General features: G+C 45.3%; 1 protein-coding gene and 1 long non-coding RNA gene across 3 annotated transcripts; one reads left to right on the forward strand and one right to left on the reverse strand.

Moving 5' to 3' along the window:
• The first annotated feature begins 725 nt into the window (after positions 1–725).
• On the forward strand, positions 726–1,740 carry LOC117188105. The gene is made up of 2 exons (XR_004472466.1): positions 726–876; positions 930–1,740. It is a non-coding gene; the product is annotated as an uncharacterized LOC117188105 (long non-coding RNA).
• Positions 1,741–2,172: 432 nt separating this feature from the next.
• LOC117188104 lies at positions 2,173–6,520 on the reverse strand. Of its 2 annotated transcripts, XM_033391443.1 has the most exons (5): positions 3,510–6,520; positions 2,855–2,931; positions 2,500–2,553; positions 2,269–2,442; positions 2,173–2,212 (listed from the first exon to the last, which is right to left on the reverse strand). In XM_033391443.1, exon 1 carries the CDS (start codon positions 5,859–5,861, stop codon positions 4,914–4,916), a length of 948 nt encoding a protein of 315 aa, XP_033247334.1. In that variant the 5' UTR covers positions 5,862–6,520; the 3' UTR covers positions 2,173–2,212; positions 2,269–2,442; positions 2,500–2,553; positions 2,855–2,931; positions 3,510–4,913. The 2 variants fall into 2 exon arrangements, with proteins under 2 accessions (XP_033247334.1, XP_033247333.1); XM_033391442.1 differs by having other exon boundaries at positions 2,855–6,520.
• Between the last annotated feature and the right edge of the window lie 7,647 nt (positions 6,521–14,167).

Genomic DNA, 14,167 nt, shown 5'->3' on the forward strand with positions numbered 1-14,167 from the left:
CTGAGGATTGTAAAAATGCATGGCCCTTAGGAGCTGCTGATGTTAAAACTGCCTTTTATGTTGATGACCTTTTGTGTGGGTCTGATGACTCCTCAAACTAAAAACTGAAGTCACATCAACTCTCGCTTGTGGTCAGTTTCCATTATGCAAGTGGCATTCAAATCATCCAGGCGTGATGGAAGATGAATCTACTAAGGAAACAATCATTTCAGAAATCTCAGTCAGCAGCACACTCGGCGTAACTTGGCATCAACGAAGTGATGCATTTGTTTTTATGTGCGCACGGAGAATTCGCTTGGAGAGATCACAGTGAAATTGTTCACTTCTAAGTCAAGAGTAGCATCAGTGAAGAAACAGTCTCCGCCGAAGCTTGAACTATGCGGTGCACATCTACTTTCTTAGTTGCATAACAAGATCAAGGCCATATTCAGTAAACACACTTTCACATCTTATTTTTGGAGTGACTCACAGCTCGTATTGCATTGGCTGCAGCAACACTCAGTCACCTTATCGACGTTTGTTGGAAATAGAGTGTCCGATATTCAGGATTTAACTTCTGATGGAAAATGGCGCTATCAGGCAGGCTCCGTTTTTCATTTACTTTTTCTGATTACGTTTTCAGCCAAAACGTTTCGTTTTCGTTTTAAGGTGCTCCAGTTTTCACATATTTTTGTTATCGATATATTTCATTTTTCATCGTTTCTGGCAAACAAAAACAGCCGAACTGGCTGCTTTGTAAAAATACAGCGTGATTAAAATGCCTTTTATTTTTTCAATTGCTTGTTTTGAGGCAAAACGATTGCAGAAATTACGTGATCTAAGAATATCTAGACATCTTAGATGCAACACTTGTGTATTTAACATGTCTGACGAACTGTGAGTAACAGCATTCAAATTGAAAATTCAATTGCTAATGGTCAAGCTTTCAGATTTGTGAAGTCATTTCGGATCGACAAAAAAACTTTCAAAATGATTTTGGATGTGTTGAGTTCATTTCGTTGCAGATGAACAATCATCAATTGCAACAATCATATGAATATTTCTATCGGAACTTTAAACTGCCTCGAGGCACCAGCCTGTGTGGATGGAACTCACATCAGAATACTAAAGCCTGTACAAAACCACTCCGTGTTCTATAATAGGAAAGGATTTTATAGCATGAATGCCATGGTGGTGTGTAACTACAACATGGAGATAATTGCTATTGATGCCACGCACCCTGGTTCCTGCCATGACTCCTTCATTTGGAATCACTCCCCTGCTAGGGAATATTTATCCACGACCATTAATGGGTTTGTTTTGGCTGATTCGGGCTACGCTCTAGAGAATTTTGTTCTGACTCCTTATAGGAGCGCGGAGATAGCCACCTATCAACACAGATTCCACATAAAGCATACTGGAGCACGAAATATTATCGAACGCACCATTGGAGTCGTTAAAAGCCGTTTCCGTTGCTTGCAATGCATTTTAAATTACCCACCAATATTTTGTTGCCAAATTATAAATGTATGCTGTGCCCTGCACAATATTTGTAGAAGACGTAATGACTTAATCGAGGAGGATATTCGATTTGACGACCCTCTAGACACTGAAAATGAATTCGACGACACTGAAAATAATGGATCATCTATACGCGAAGGAATAGCTCAGGCCATTCCTTATTAAAATTCAAAATTTTTCATATTTTTTCTTCTTTGTATCATTCGATATTCTTTATACCTAATAAAGCTAAGTTTCACAGTAAACTAATAGTGGGAAACTAATTATTTCGAAAATTTTTCCAAAATTTGGCTAAATTTGTCTACAAGCGCCTTTTGGACCTAGAGCTTCTCCTTCTCTAACGCTTCCATTCTTTCGAAATGTTTCGAAATTTTGTTGGAAATTGTCGACATTTCATTCAGCTGAGCAGCGCAGAGATCGTTGAGGTCCATGGTCTGCGCTGATCTAGTTCGACGGCGCTTCGGCATGGGTTCGTCCTTCTCTGAGGGTTCCTCCTCAATGGGGTCTTCCATCACGCAATTAACCCCAGTGTTAAGTGGGCCATACGCTGGCCCACCTACTCCTTCCACCATTTCATAGAGGCCAGAAAGCTTTGCCACTTCCTCCTCCAATTCCCCAAGCTATTGCTGTGCGTAGGGCCACCTGTAGCTCGAGTTTATAATTTGTTCTTGGCCAGCTTCTTGCGGATGTTTGTTTTCCAATCTGCCCAAACCTGAAATTGTAGAATTGAATATAGTAGTGTGCTACCTTTTGTTGTGCAACACGTACCTTTTTCCAACCCAATGCGTCCATGATTGGCGGCCCAACAGCATTGAGAGCGCCGCAAAGCTCTGCCTACTTGGCATCGACAAAAACTCGGTCGCCTTTCCTTTTGCCAAGCCCGGGTTGTCTTTCACGAAACCCGCTAGGATTTCATCTTGAAGAGATGATTTATGCTTTCCCCTGGATATAAAGAACAAAGCGGTAATTTTGAAAAAAAATTTAATTTTCTGCACTTACATTTTGAAGTCCGAATTAAATTGGGCGGGAAACAGCTGTGCTCACCGAGATGTTCTGTTAAATGCGCAAAAATGTATTACTTAGCAACGTTCCGATAACCAAATCGTAATGCGTCAGCTGTTTACACCAAAACGAAATTTTTTGTTGCCGTGGCCATTTTCTCCGAACCAAATTTGAGGTTGGGTACAAATAAAATTATTTATACAGAAAGCACAAGTTAAATTACCCTGATATACATAGGTGTCAAGTTTATGTTAATGCATCAATAAGTGATCTATTTTTTTCCTTTTGCAATTAAGGTTCGTTTTGTTGTATAAAAAGCCGTTTACTTTTCATTTCGTCAACGAAAACATACAAACATAAGTGTTCCAAGTCCGTGGGGGTGATGAGAGCCAATGTAGTACAATTTCGGAGTCTGACCAACACGACGTACTGGAAATAGGAATAATTAGAGCTTGCTTAACCAGAGATATAAATTTAGACAGAAGATATCAATTCGAGCCGTGAGATGGAGATAGGTTTGATGGGTGCAACACGGGTTTTTGCGGCGATCAGTGTTACAGCATAGTCATTATTGAATCTCACGCGACTGTAGATGACAGCGGCGTATGCATGAGATGAAGCATCGGCGAATCCATGCAGCTCCGTTGCTTGACGTGGCGAGGAGAGGTAGTGAGGTATGCGACAGCGTTCCAGTAAATAAACTTCAGCTACAAACTGTTGCCACCGTTCGCATAGCTGCGCGGGTAGTGGTTCGTTCCATTCGACCGAGCTTAGCCAACTATCTTGAAAGAGAACCTTTAGAAATACAGTTGTGGGGGCAAGCAACCCCAGTGGATCGTAGATCTTGGCAAGCTCAGACAGCAAAATCCGTTTTGTCAGAACCCTTGTGGCGTCAGGAATGGTCAACTTGAAGGAAAGCTCGTCCACAGCCGGGTCCCAGCGTATTCCAAAAACCTTGACATATTGAGTTGGGCTATCTCCCTCTAGGGCTTCAAGTGGATACTCACAAATGTCCTTTGGCAGCGAATTGAGTAGTGACCATCAGTTTGAACTCCATTTTCGAAGTTTAAATTGAGCTTGGCTCAATAGTAAAATTAATTCATCTTTGAGTGCAATGAGATCGTCGATATTATCGCAGCCAGTAGGAATATCATCCACGTACGCGTCTCTTACAAGCACAGCAGCAGCCTTCGGCATCATCTTGCGCGATCTGCTTGAGAACTCGAACAGCCAAGAACGGTGAAGACGCTAAACAATACTTCACGGTCAGCAGTCGATAATGATCGAGTGTAGCAGTCTCCTCCTTTCGCCAGACAATCCGTTGGTAATGCGTGTGATCTTCTGAAACCAGGATGCCTCTAAACATTTTCTCAATGTCCGTACAAAACACATAGCGATGCTAACGGAAACGTAGACATACTCCAAGTAAATCCCTTTGAATAGGTGGTCCGATGTGAAGTCGTGAATTAAGTGAAGATCCATTGCAGTCCTCCCCAGAGCCATCGAATACAACTCGGCATTGCGTGGTGGTGCTATCTGGTTTCAATACTGCGTGGTGTGCTAAGTAATTGTAGTTGGCGGGAGCGTTTTTGACGGTAGTAGAAGGAATCACCTCCATGTGTCCTCGTTGTACATAATCCTTCATAAAGTCGACATACTGTTGTTTGAGCGCAGGAAATTTTCGAAACTTCCGTTTGAGAGGAGAAAAGCGGCGTAGCGCTTGTGGCAGTGTGGATCCCATCGGAGGGGCAGATTCCTTGAACGGGTATTGGACGATGTACACGCCATCGTTTCTGCGGGTATGCGTATGAACGAAGGGTTGCTCAGCGGGATCACTAGCATCAATGGTAGCGTCACTTGGTTGAACTCGTTCCATGTCCATGAACGATCGAACCAAGGTGTCCAGATCCTCGTGGGCGTGATGTGCTAGTGCGTGGTTGTGAGCATCACTACTGAGACGGCAGCTGACTGTAATGATCCAACCAAAATTAGTATGAAGTGCAATAGGATATTCAGAACCAAACTCTTTGCGTTGTCCAGTGTAAATGTTCCAAAGCTGATCAGCTCCTAAAATCACGTCGATTTTGCCTAGATCACGAATCCTTTCCACATCGGTGTGTTAGACTCGATCCTTTGGGCTGGAATCGATGAGGTTAAAGTGTTCATAATCAGACCTGTTACCACCACTGAGGCTCAGCTTGTGCGGGAGAGCAGCGTGAATGTGGCGCGACTTCTAGTAACCCCAACAAGATTTGCGCCTAGACCAACCACTGGTATACGAGCATGCTTGCGCGGCAATCCAATTCGTTGAATAAATGATTCGGGGACCATCGTTATAGTTGAACCAGTATCCAGCAGTATCCTGCAGGTTGTCTCGTTGCCCCAGGAGTCGACTATAGGTGCCAAAATCGTTAGCAATATGGCTTGACTCTTGGCCACGAATTTCCTCTCCAATGTATGATGGCTGACCACGGCAGGATCAGCATCAGCAGGGAAACTGGACGAGCGGGCGGTTGAGCGGATGTATTGACATCAGTGGAAGCCGTGACAGAGCGTATATCCTCTGGATGAACAAGAGTGTGGTGCCTCAACTTTGTGGAATTACACTCCTGGACTTGATGAGATCGGCTTAGACAATTGAAGCACAAATAACCATCCCTTGTGACTGTGTTGCTCGTGACAATATACTCAATCACGAACAGGCGTATTTGGCCCGTCAACATGATGAGAAACGCACGACGTTTATTCAGCACCGTGTGTGTATCATGGATTAGCTTTGGATCTTGACAAGACTCAAGTGCATCGCAACGGGCGAAAACAAAGCCGAACAGGTTATTTATGGTCACATTTTCCTTACACGATTCACTGGAGGTGGCCCAAGCTTCCTTGCATTCAGGGTCTAGCTTTGAGAGCAAGATATGAATCAGCCACACATCGCGGCTGTCGCAGCTCAGCACATGTAGACCACGTATACATTCGTCGGCGGTGTCGACCATTTTACGCACCTCGGCGATGTTTGAACCCTTTGCGGTTGGCAACGAAAGAATGTTTTGAATGAATGAACGAGCAATCAGTGACTTTTTGTTATAGCGATTTCCGATCCTTTCCCATGCGTCCTGGTAATTAGCATCCGATATGGGAATATGTTTTACCAGAGACAACGCTTCACCATCCAGATAGGATTTCAAATAATGCAACTTTTGGCACTTGGACAGACTACTCTTCCTGTCGACTGAGCCTATGTATACAATATATATACAAAACAAACTCAAACCCGGAAATCCGGCTCGAAAGACCAAATTTGCTATGGTTATGAAATAGTGGTGATGATGCGGCGATATAGACTTGTGAGGACCCATACTGGGAGCCTCACATCGTAACAAGAATTAGTTATTAATCAACTAATCTGAAAATGGAGCGAGATTTGTAGCAGTCAAGATTATATTCTATGTTTGTAAATAAGCTAGTATATTTTTGCATAGCCGAAATCCCGCCAAACGGATAGCTCAAACGGAATAGCCGCAAAGGGAACAACGAGGAGAGAGAACCATGCTCAGCCGGCAACAGAGCGGATCTCTTTCGAGAAAGTCCCGAAAACGAGCGCCAGGCGTGGTGAGAGCGTCGAGCGACCGTGGCGACAGCAGGAGTCGATTTTCGGAAGCGAGCGAAGACAGAACGCCGCGGACAGTGAATAAAGAAAAAAAAGTGTTGAATGGCCGGGCGCCCAAGAAAAGGAGAAGAATGGACGAGCTGCAGGAACACAGGCGCCGGATCCGCGGGTGAGCTGGCCGATGGCCAAGGAACAATATCAGAACAATAAAACTTCGATCATATAATTAAGAATTCTCTTGCTTCCGTTTGCTTCCTCCGGTCGGACCACCGACTGCGGTCATCTCTCTCCCCCCCCACCACCATTCCTTTTTCCTAACCGTTTTTGGCCCCTACGCTCCCGCTCTGACTTTGCCAACAGGGGTTTTACCCTGCTGGAGTGAGAAGCGGTATGCGTTTCGTCGGAGGCACCCCCCCCCCCCCCCTCTTTTTTTCCTTTTCCTCACCGGACCCGCTGCTCACCTCGACCTTGGTACAGGAGTTTTACCCTGCTGGAGTCGGGGTGTGCAGCGCATCTGGTGAGTTTCGCGCCGCCCGGCTCAACGCCCGCTCCCCTCTCCAAAGACAACATAATTTCTCCCGAAGGCCCCGTCGCTGACGACGGCTCGGCGATCCATGATCGTATGAATAAGGCAGTTGTAATATACATGAACATTGAATTAAAACTACGAGGCTCATTTCTCAACAACACTATTACATCTTAATTTTGGAGCGACTCACAGCTCGTATTACATTGGCTGCAACAACACTCAGTCACCTTGTCGACTTTTGTTGGTTATAGAGTGTCTGATATTCAGGATTTAACTTCTGATGTAAAATGGCGCTATGTGCCAGCACATCAAAACCCTGCTGATATTCTGTCACGAGGCTGTAACGTGAGCGAGTCTCCATGGTTTTCGGGACCTACGTTTCTAGTCAAGGATTCGCTAAACTGGCCAGCCACTGGTGGAAAACTTCATGTTGACATGGACGTGGTTAACTCGGAGAAACGGAAGAGTTTGTTCGCTGCCGTATAGGAGACAAATAATATCCTCAACATCGTCGATAACATCAGCTCGTACACTCACAGTCTTCGTCTCATTGCTTGGATGGTTAGGTATATAAGGAGATGTCGGAAGCAATGGACGTTTACCACAACCTCACCGACTCCAGATGAACTTTGTTTTTCTTCACATTGTCCTGTTTGGAACATTCAACAAACTCATTTTGCAGAGGACATTGACTTCAGAAGCAAAAATCATAAAAAAACACCTTAAATTTTCTTACCCTCTTTTTAGAAGTCGTGAACGGATTTGATCTTATCAAGGTTGGTGGACGATTGGAATACTCAGACCTGCCAAACGATCAAAAACATCCGTTGCTGCTGCATAGTCAGTTCAAATTTGTATGGAACTGTATTCGACATTTGCATCTTCGGAACTCTCACGCTGGACCTAAAGCCTTAGTCGCTCTCATTCGTTTGGAGTATTGGATCGGTAACGCCAGAGAGTTGGCACGTCGAATTGTCCGCTCCTGTGTATTTACGTATTAGAGGAAAGGGACCTACTAAATCATACACAACCGCGATCGTTTGCCTTCTCATCAAGGCCGTTCACATCGAAGTAGTCTCTGACTTGTCAACAAAGGCGTTCTTAAATGCATTGAAACGGATGGGAGGTCGTCGCAAGCTGCCGGCAGACATCTTCTGCGATAATGCCACCAACTTTGTAAGGGCATCGAATCAGCTGCATGAACTAAAAAAGGTTATGTTCTTAAAGTAGACCCAAAATGAAATTTATAAATTTTGCGCATCTGATTTTATTCATTTCCATTTTATTCCCCTCAGGGCACCTCATTTCGGAGGCATTTGGGAAGCGGCAGTCAAGAGTGCAAAGGGGCTGTTAAATCGTACGCTGGCCAACACCAGGTTCACCTTTGAAGAGTTGAGCACCGTCGTCGTCGAAATAGAATCGATTCTCAACTCGCGCCCGTTATCGCCGCTGTCGTCAGACCCAAATGACTATGGCACTCTCACGGCTAGTCATCTCTTGGTTGGCGAATCATTGCGATCACTACTTGAGGGGTTCCTCGAGAATATCAAGCTGCCAAATATGGACCGCTATGATGCGATCACGGCCGTCAAGCAACGGTTTTGGAAGCAATGGTCTGCTGACTATTGACGCACGAAGTGGACAGCACCCTCAACGAACCTCACCGAGGGCACGTTGGTCATCATCCATGAGGATGATGGAGACTAGGCCGAGTGCAGTCTACTGTGCTTAGGAAGGAAGGGCTTGTGCGGGTTGTGCATCTCCGCACTGCAAATGGAACATGTTGCAGGCCAATGCACAAGTTGGCAATTCTTCCGGTGGTTTGAAAGCAGTCCTTTCAACGGGGCCGGGAGGTTCGGTCAAACTCTTTTCACGAAACAATCTACCCGAATGACCCTCGTAAAATAGATAGCTTACGCTCACATTGTATAAAAACTCTCCCAATCATTGTAACAAATTCACCACAGTAGAGTCTCTCTTATGCACAGTGCTCAATCACTGAGATTTGTAATAAATAGTTATTTCCTAACGCTAAAACTCATTCATCGACTTTTCCTTCACGGCTAACGCATATATCTCATTTTATTTGTTTACTAAAAGCTAACACACCCCCATCCGTGAATAAACATTAATGCGGAAAACGCTCTGTGTTCAAACAGCAGTGTCTAGCTAAGACAATGGTCCAGCGTCTTCCCGATCTAAAGTCGGGGGCCAGGCATAAAACGCTAGGGATGGTCCCCCCGAAATATATTAACCGGTATGGACCTTCCGGCCTTCCGGAGGCTGAAAGAGAGCAAACACGGGTTGGGATGTCAACCCAAATGTCGGTGGAAATGCGTGAATGCTACCACCAGCGGGCACAGGGAGGAGCAATCCTCTCTGCGTGTCACCAGCGGTCATACCTCGGGCACGGCGGGAGCAGGCCATGTCAGTTGTAATACAACTGCCACAAAAACCACGCGATGCAGGATAAGCTGCGTGGGTGCCGCTGTCGACACAGACTCGGACCCGGAGAGCGTGCTATCCATTAGCAAGGCAGAAGAGGAAAGCCTTCTCCGCTCGCCGGAACCAGGTACCAGGGCCGAAGCGTTCCAGGGAGGGGATGAATGCAAAAGCTCAGTACAAGGCGGCCTCAAGTTACTGAGCCGGCTCCAGGCTGATAGCTCCACTCACTTAGACGTATCAGACGTATGGGGGAGGAACACACCTTCTTAGGTCTCACCTCGTCAAACGTGATAGACCTAACTCTCCTCCCGGGAAAGATTACTTTGGTATCTGACTGGAGAGTCCTCGAAAGGCCATCCATCTCAGACAATAAGTCCTTATTAGTTCAAGTGCGAATTCGAACACTCTTCGAAGATAACAGTCTATAGAAACCCCCGGAACACAAACTGGGTAAAGTTTAAAAACACAGTTACTTCGAAGCTCGCGAATCAGCGCTAAGTGAAATCCGCGGAGGATTTAGAGAAGTCCCTAAAGACCCTATCCAACGAGTTACTGAACGCCTACCACGCATTGTGCAAACCCCTCGAGAACGAAGAAGAAGTCCAAGCCACTCTGGTTGAACCGAGATCTCTCTCTCCAAAGGAACAACCTCAAGGAATTCTTCAAGATTGCCAAACAAGCGAACGGAATATAATGAGGAATATAAAATCCTACTTAGGAGCTACAAGAAGAAAATACGTAAGGCACAAAGGAGCTCTTGCAGAAACTTCTGCTCCAACATCGAGAAAATGCCCGAAACCGCTAGGCTCCGGCAGCTGCTTTCAAAGCAGCCCACAACTAAAAATAGATAACAGTTGACATAGGGCAGAAGCCCTAACAGCACTAATGGGGGCGCATTTCCCTGGATGCACCGAGGTCACTGACGCCAAAGAGCATCAGGAACAGCAACCGAGGAACAGCACCCCTCAACAGGTCTGTTAACCACTAAGAGAATCCACTGGGCCACAGATTCCTTCGCGGGCATAAAAGCACCAGGACTGGACTAAATATTCCTAGCCAGATGCAGATGACCAAAGAGGATCACCCCATGGCTCTCAGCAATATACTCAGCATGTCTAAGTACGGGCTATCTTTGGACGTTGACATGCAATGACTGCATCTTTCAAGAGGCGATGCAGTTACTGCACCGTCAAGTGGCCCGTGTGACACCAGCAGAAGGCTGTTACGCGCGGATCCCAGGCAAATCGCAGCCCTCCTCCCGCCCAACCGACCGAGGGGCGCTGCCGCATGACGCGCGGTGCGTAGCCGAACCAAACGCGAACATGCAAGAAAGATAGCTATTAGACTAACATTCGAGGAAAATTAGTACTAAACTTACTAAGAAACTAAGCATGCAATCAAAATACAAATACCACTACAGTTACTAATTAATAGAAAGGTGTGTAAGGATTAATAATTTAATAAGAGGAAGAGAATTAGCGGTGGATATAATATGGTAGAGGGAATTATAATCCGAGCATAAGACCCTAAGCGATTCATGCAAGGAATAATTCGTTCTACAAAGTGGAAGGACCCGCCCCCCCCCCCAAAATTGACCACACTAGGCTGAACACAAAAACACAGGTCAAGTACCTAGGCGCAGTACTGGACAGCAAGGTGACATGGAGACCCAATTAAGTGGAGAGAAGATGCTCAGCAGCAAATAGGGCCTGTCACCTGCTCTAATGCACTGGATTTACATCTCGGTGGTGCGACCGACTCTGCTGTATGGAGCCTTTGTGTGGTGGCAACTTTCCGAAACGAAGACATACCATAAGCTTATGGAAAAGACTCAGCGACAGGCACTGCTCTGTATTACTGGGCGTTGAGGTCAACAAAAGCCCTCGAAACTGTACTTGGAATCGACCTCCTAGATATTCACGCTCGCCTGATTGCACAGCGCCTAATCGCATCAAGAAAAATTTCGCCACAAGGAACGTGTCTGTCTCCCCTAGAACGCTGCAAAGCAATCTAGAGAAGCAGGCTAGATCACAAACCGAAAATAGGTGGAGGAGCACCACCACCTGCAGAGCCTCGAAAATCATGTGCAAGGAACGCAATGAGAAACCCAGCCACTATCTACTGCACCTATCACGAAAGGACGGCAGATTGTTAGTGGGAGAACTAACAGGTCACTGTCTGGCTGCTGCACATGCAACAAAGCTTGGCATCACCAACAGAGACAGTTGTAGGAAATGTGATGAACCTGGGGTAATCGAAACCCAGGAACATCTCATCTGCAACTGTCCGGCTCTCTCAAGGGAAAGAAGGAAATACCTGGGCGCCCCGATTCTGGCATTGCTCGAACCACTGCACACGTATCAGGGTGGAGGTCTTTCATTGGAAGGCCCAGGTTTCAAATAGCTTGAGGTATTGCTGTAGATTGTCTGTGGTATCAAAGACACAGATAGCCCTCGAGAGTAGTGCTGTGTCGTCAGCAAATGTTCCCTCCTTAAGGATCTGCCCTGGTTGCCTTCGGACTGTAGAGGGATTTGGCATGTCTTGGGTGAAGCAGTAAAATGTCGGCCCAAGCACGCTGCCTTGCGGTACTCCTGCCTTGATGGTCTTGGTCAAAGAAGCGACACCATCCTGAACTACACGGAAGGTCCTCCGTCAGAAAGCTTTTAATAACTTCATACAGCGTATGGTTGAGCATCACTTTGATTTTAGCGAGAAGTCCCTCGTGCCACACTTGGTGGACCTCCTGCGAAATATCCAAGTAAGCAGCTACAGTGTACTGCTTGTTTTGGAAGCCGTCTAGTATGTGTTCCACTACCCTGTGCAGTTGTTCGGGTGTGCCGTGCTGAGCCCTGAACCCAAATTGATAGTTTGGCATGGCTGTTTTAACCAGTACCCCTCGTAGGATGCCGCGCGCAAACATTTTGCCAAAAGTTGACAAGAGACTTTTTGGTCTATAGTTGTTAAGGTCTATCAGTGGTTTTCCTGGATTTGGCAACATGATTATGTGGGCACATCTTCAGGCTTTGGGAAAGTATGCTAATCTTAGCGACGCGTGAAAGATTAGCAACAGATACAGAATCGCTCTGTTTGGTAGCGCCTTTGCCTCAACATTGTCCTTCCTATCGTCGCCAGGGTCTTTCTTGCACTTGAGTTTCCTTATGTCCTCCGAGATTGGCGCCACAGGGAGCTCCATCTGGTGGGTCTCGTTTAGCCTTTTATTGAGTATCATTGCTCTTCTACTAGATGTCGACCGGAATAATGTGGTGTGTTTCTTCCAGATTCATCGCAAAAGCCTCCACTCTGTCAGCCGTCAGCCGTTCTTACCGGAAAGCGAGGTGTAGATTTCCGCTTATAGCGTTCTGTCAGCTTCCAAAGGGTGTAGTTTGAGTGTACGCCAATTTCTTCCTTACCCAGTTAGCCACTCTCCTGAACACTCTGTCAACCTGCAGGTCATTGGTGCGTAAGTACTGGCGCCTGAGTCGTTTCTTGAGCAGATGAAGCCCGTCGATCTCACTTAAAGTGCCGCCTCTGTGGTTTCCAGTCTATGAAGTTCGACTGCCTTGAGGGCCGCAGCTGGTAGCAGCTGCAGAAGCGTCACAGACTTTGGTCACAAGAGTGTCGACTGCAGCATCTACATCCTGAGCGGTCCTTAAATGTTAATTTCCTTGAACAGGGAAATGTTTGAGTTGGGTTTCAACAGCCTCGTCATGGCTGGGATTTTCTGCGGAGTTGTTGATAATGTAGCAATGAGAGGCAGGTGGTCAGAGCTGAGGTCATGCTCTTCACGGATGGTAAGCTGATTGCTTGGGATAGATCGATATATGAAGAATTCTAGGCAAGAGGGCATGGCTCTCTGAAACGGTGTGTAGTAGGTGGGGCTTCCTGTTACCAGAAATTGAGTCTACCCATTGGCTAGGTATTCATGCAGCGCCAACCCTCTGCGGTCTCTTCTGTGATTACCCCAAATCCTGTGCTCTGCATTACAGTCTCCTCCAATGATACATTTTTTACCCAGTTGTTACCTGTAGTATAAATTTTGTGGTATAAATTAAAGAATTAACAGTTTTTATTTAATTTCCCGCACCCGAGATTATCGCACCCCTCCACCAACCTGCCCATTCTTTATTTATTTTGATTCGGTCAGGTCAGTTTCTAAATAATCTGAAGACTCAAACAAAAAACAAATTCAAGTTTTTGTTCTAGCGACCAGCAATATAATAATACACATTCAAAGTACGTAAGAATGCGTATTCATACATTAAAATATGCTGGAGACAACAGAAAACAGAAAGCCAGAACTCTAAAAAACGAAAAGAGCATACTATCACATACTAATTTTATTCGTGTTCCACGCAAATATTCTATTTTTTCCTGCCAAATGTCTATTAGCAGGTTCTCTAGAGTGGCACCCCATTTCAGCCTGCCGCCTGCTGTTCTCTTATATGCTGCACTGTGTATTATTATTATATATTATAATCAATTTAATGAATAGCAAATGTATCTATTAAGCTTACCACTGGAATTTGCTGCTCCTTCTTCATCCATTTTATAGTTATTTTCCAACTTTCAACTTGTTTCATCTGTTTTGTGCCGTGATTGTTGTTGTTTTTTTTGTTAATTTGGTCACAATCATTTTTAACGTTTTCGCAGTGAATACCATTTTTTCATTGTGAATGACAATTATTCAGAGTTGCATTTGAAAACCATCGGCTAAATATGGCGTAGAAACGTGCGGCTTATAGGCTCTGCACACTGAGCCCATCCCGGGGGAATGATGGGATTTTTTGACAGATGTGAAACTATAATTCACACTGCCACCATCCGCCATCCATCATCCGTCAGAAACAGCTAATGCCAATAACAAGTACATTAAATTTAGGCGAAAGATCTATTCATTTTTTTCTAATAATGGATTATGAAGATGTAAGAATTATTTCGGCCGTGGTTCGACAGCAAAATATGCAAACAGCCCGATAGCAGCAAATGCTCTGGTGATTTTAATCAGTCAGCAGAACAGATACGATCCGTAATCGCAAAATATTGTTTAGACCGTAAAGCAAATTATAAACTTATTTACTTTT

Source organism: Drosophila miranda, chromosome 3 (genome assembly GCF_003369915.1).
Source record: "Drosophila miranda strain MSH22 chromosome 3, D.miranda_PacBio2.1, whole genome shotgun sequence".
Taxonomy (NCBI): Eukaryota; Metazoa; Arthropoda; class Insecta; order Diptera; family Drosophilidae; genus Drosophila; species Drosophila miranda.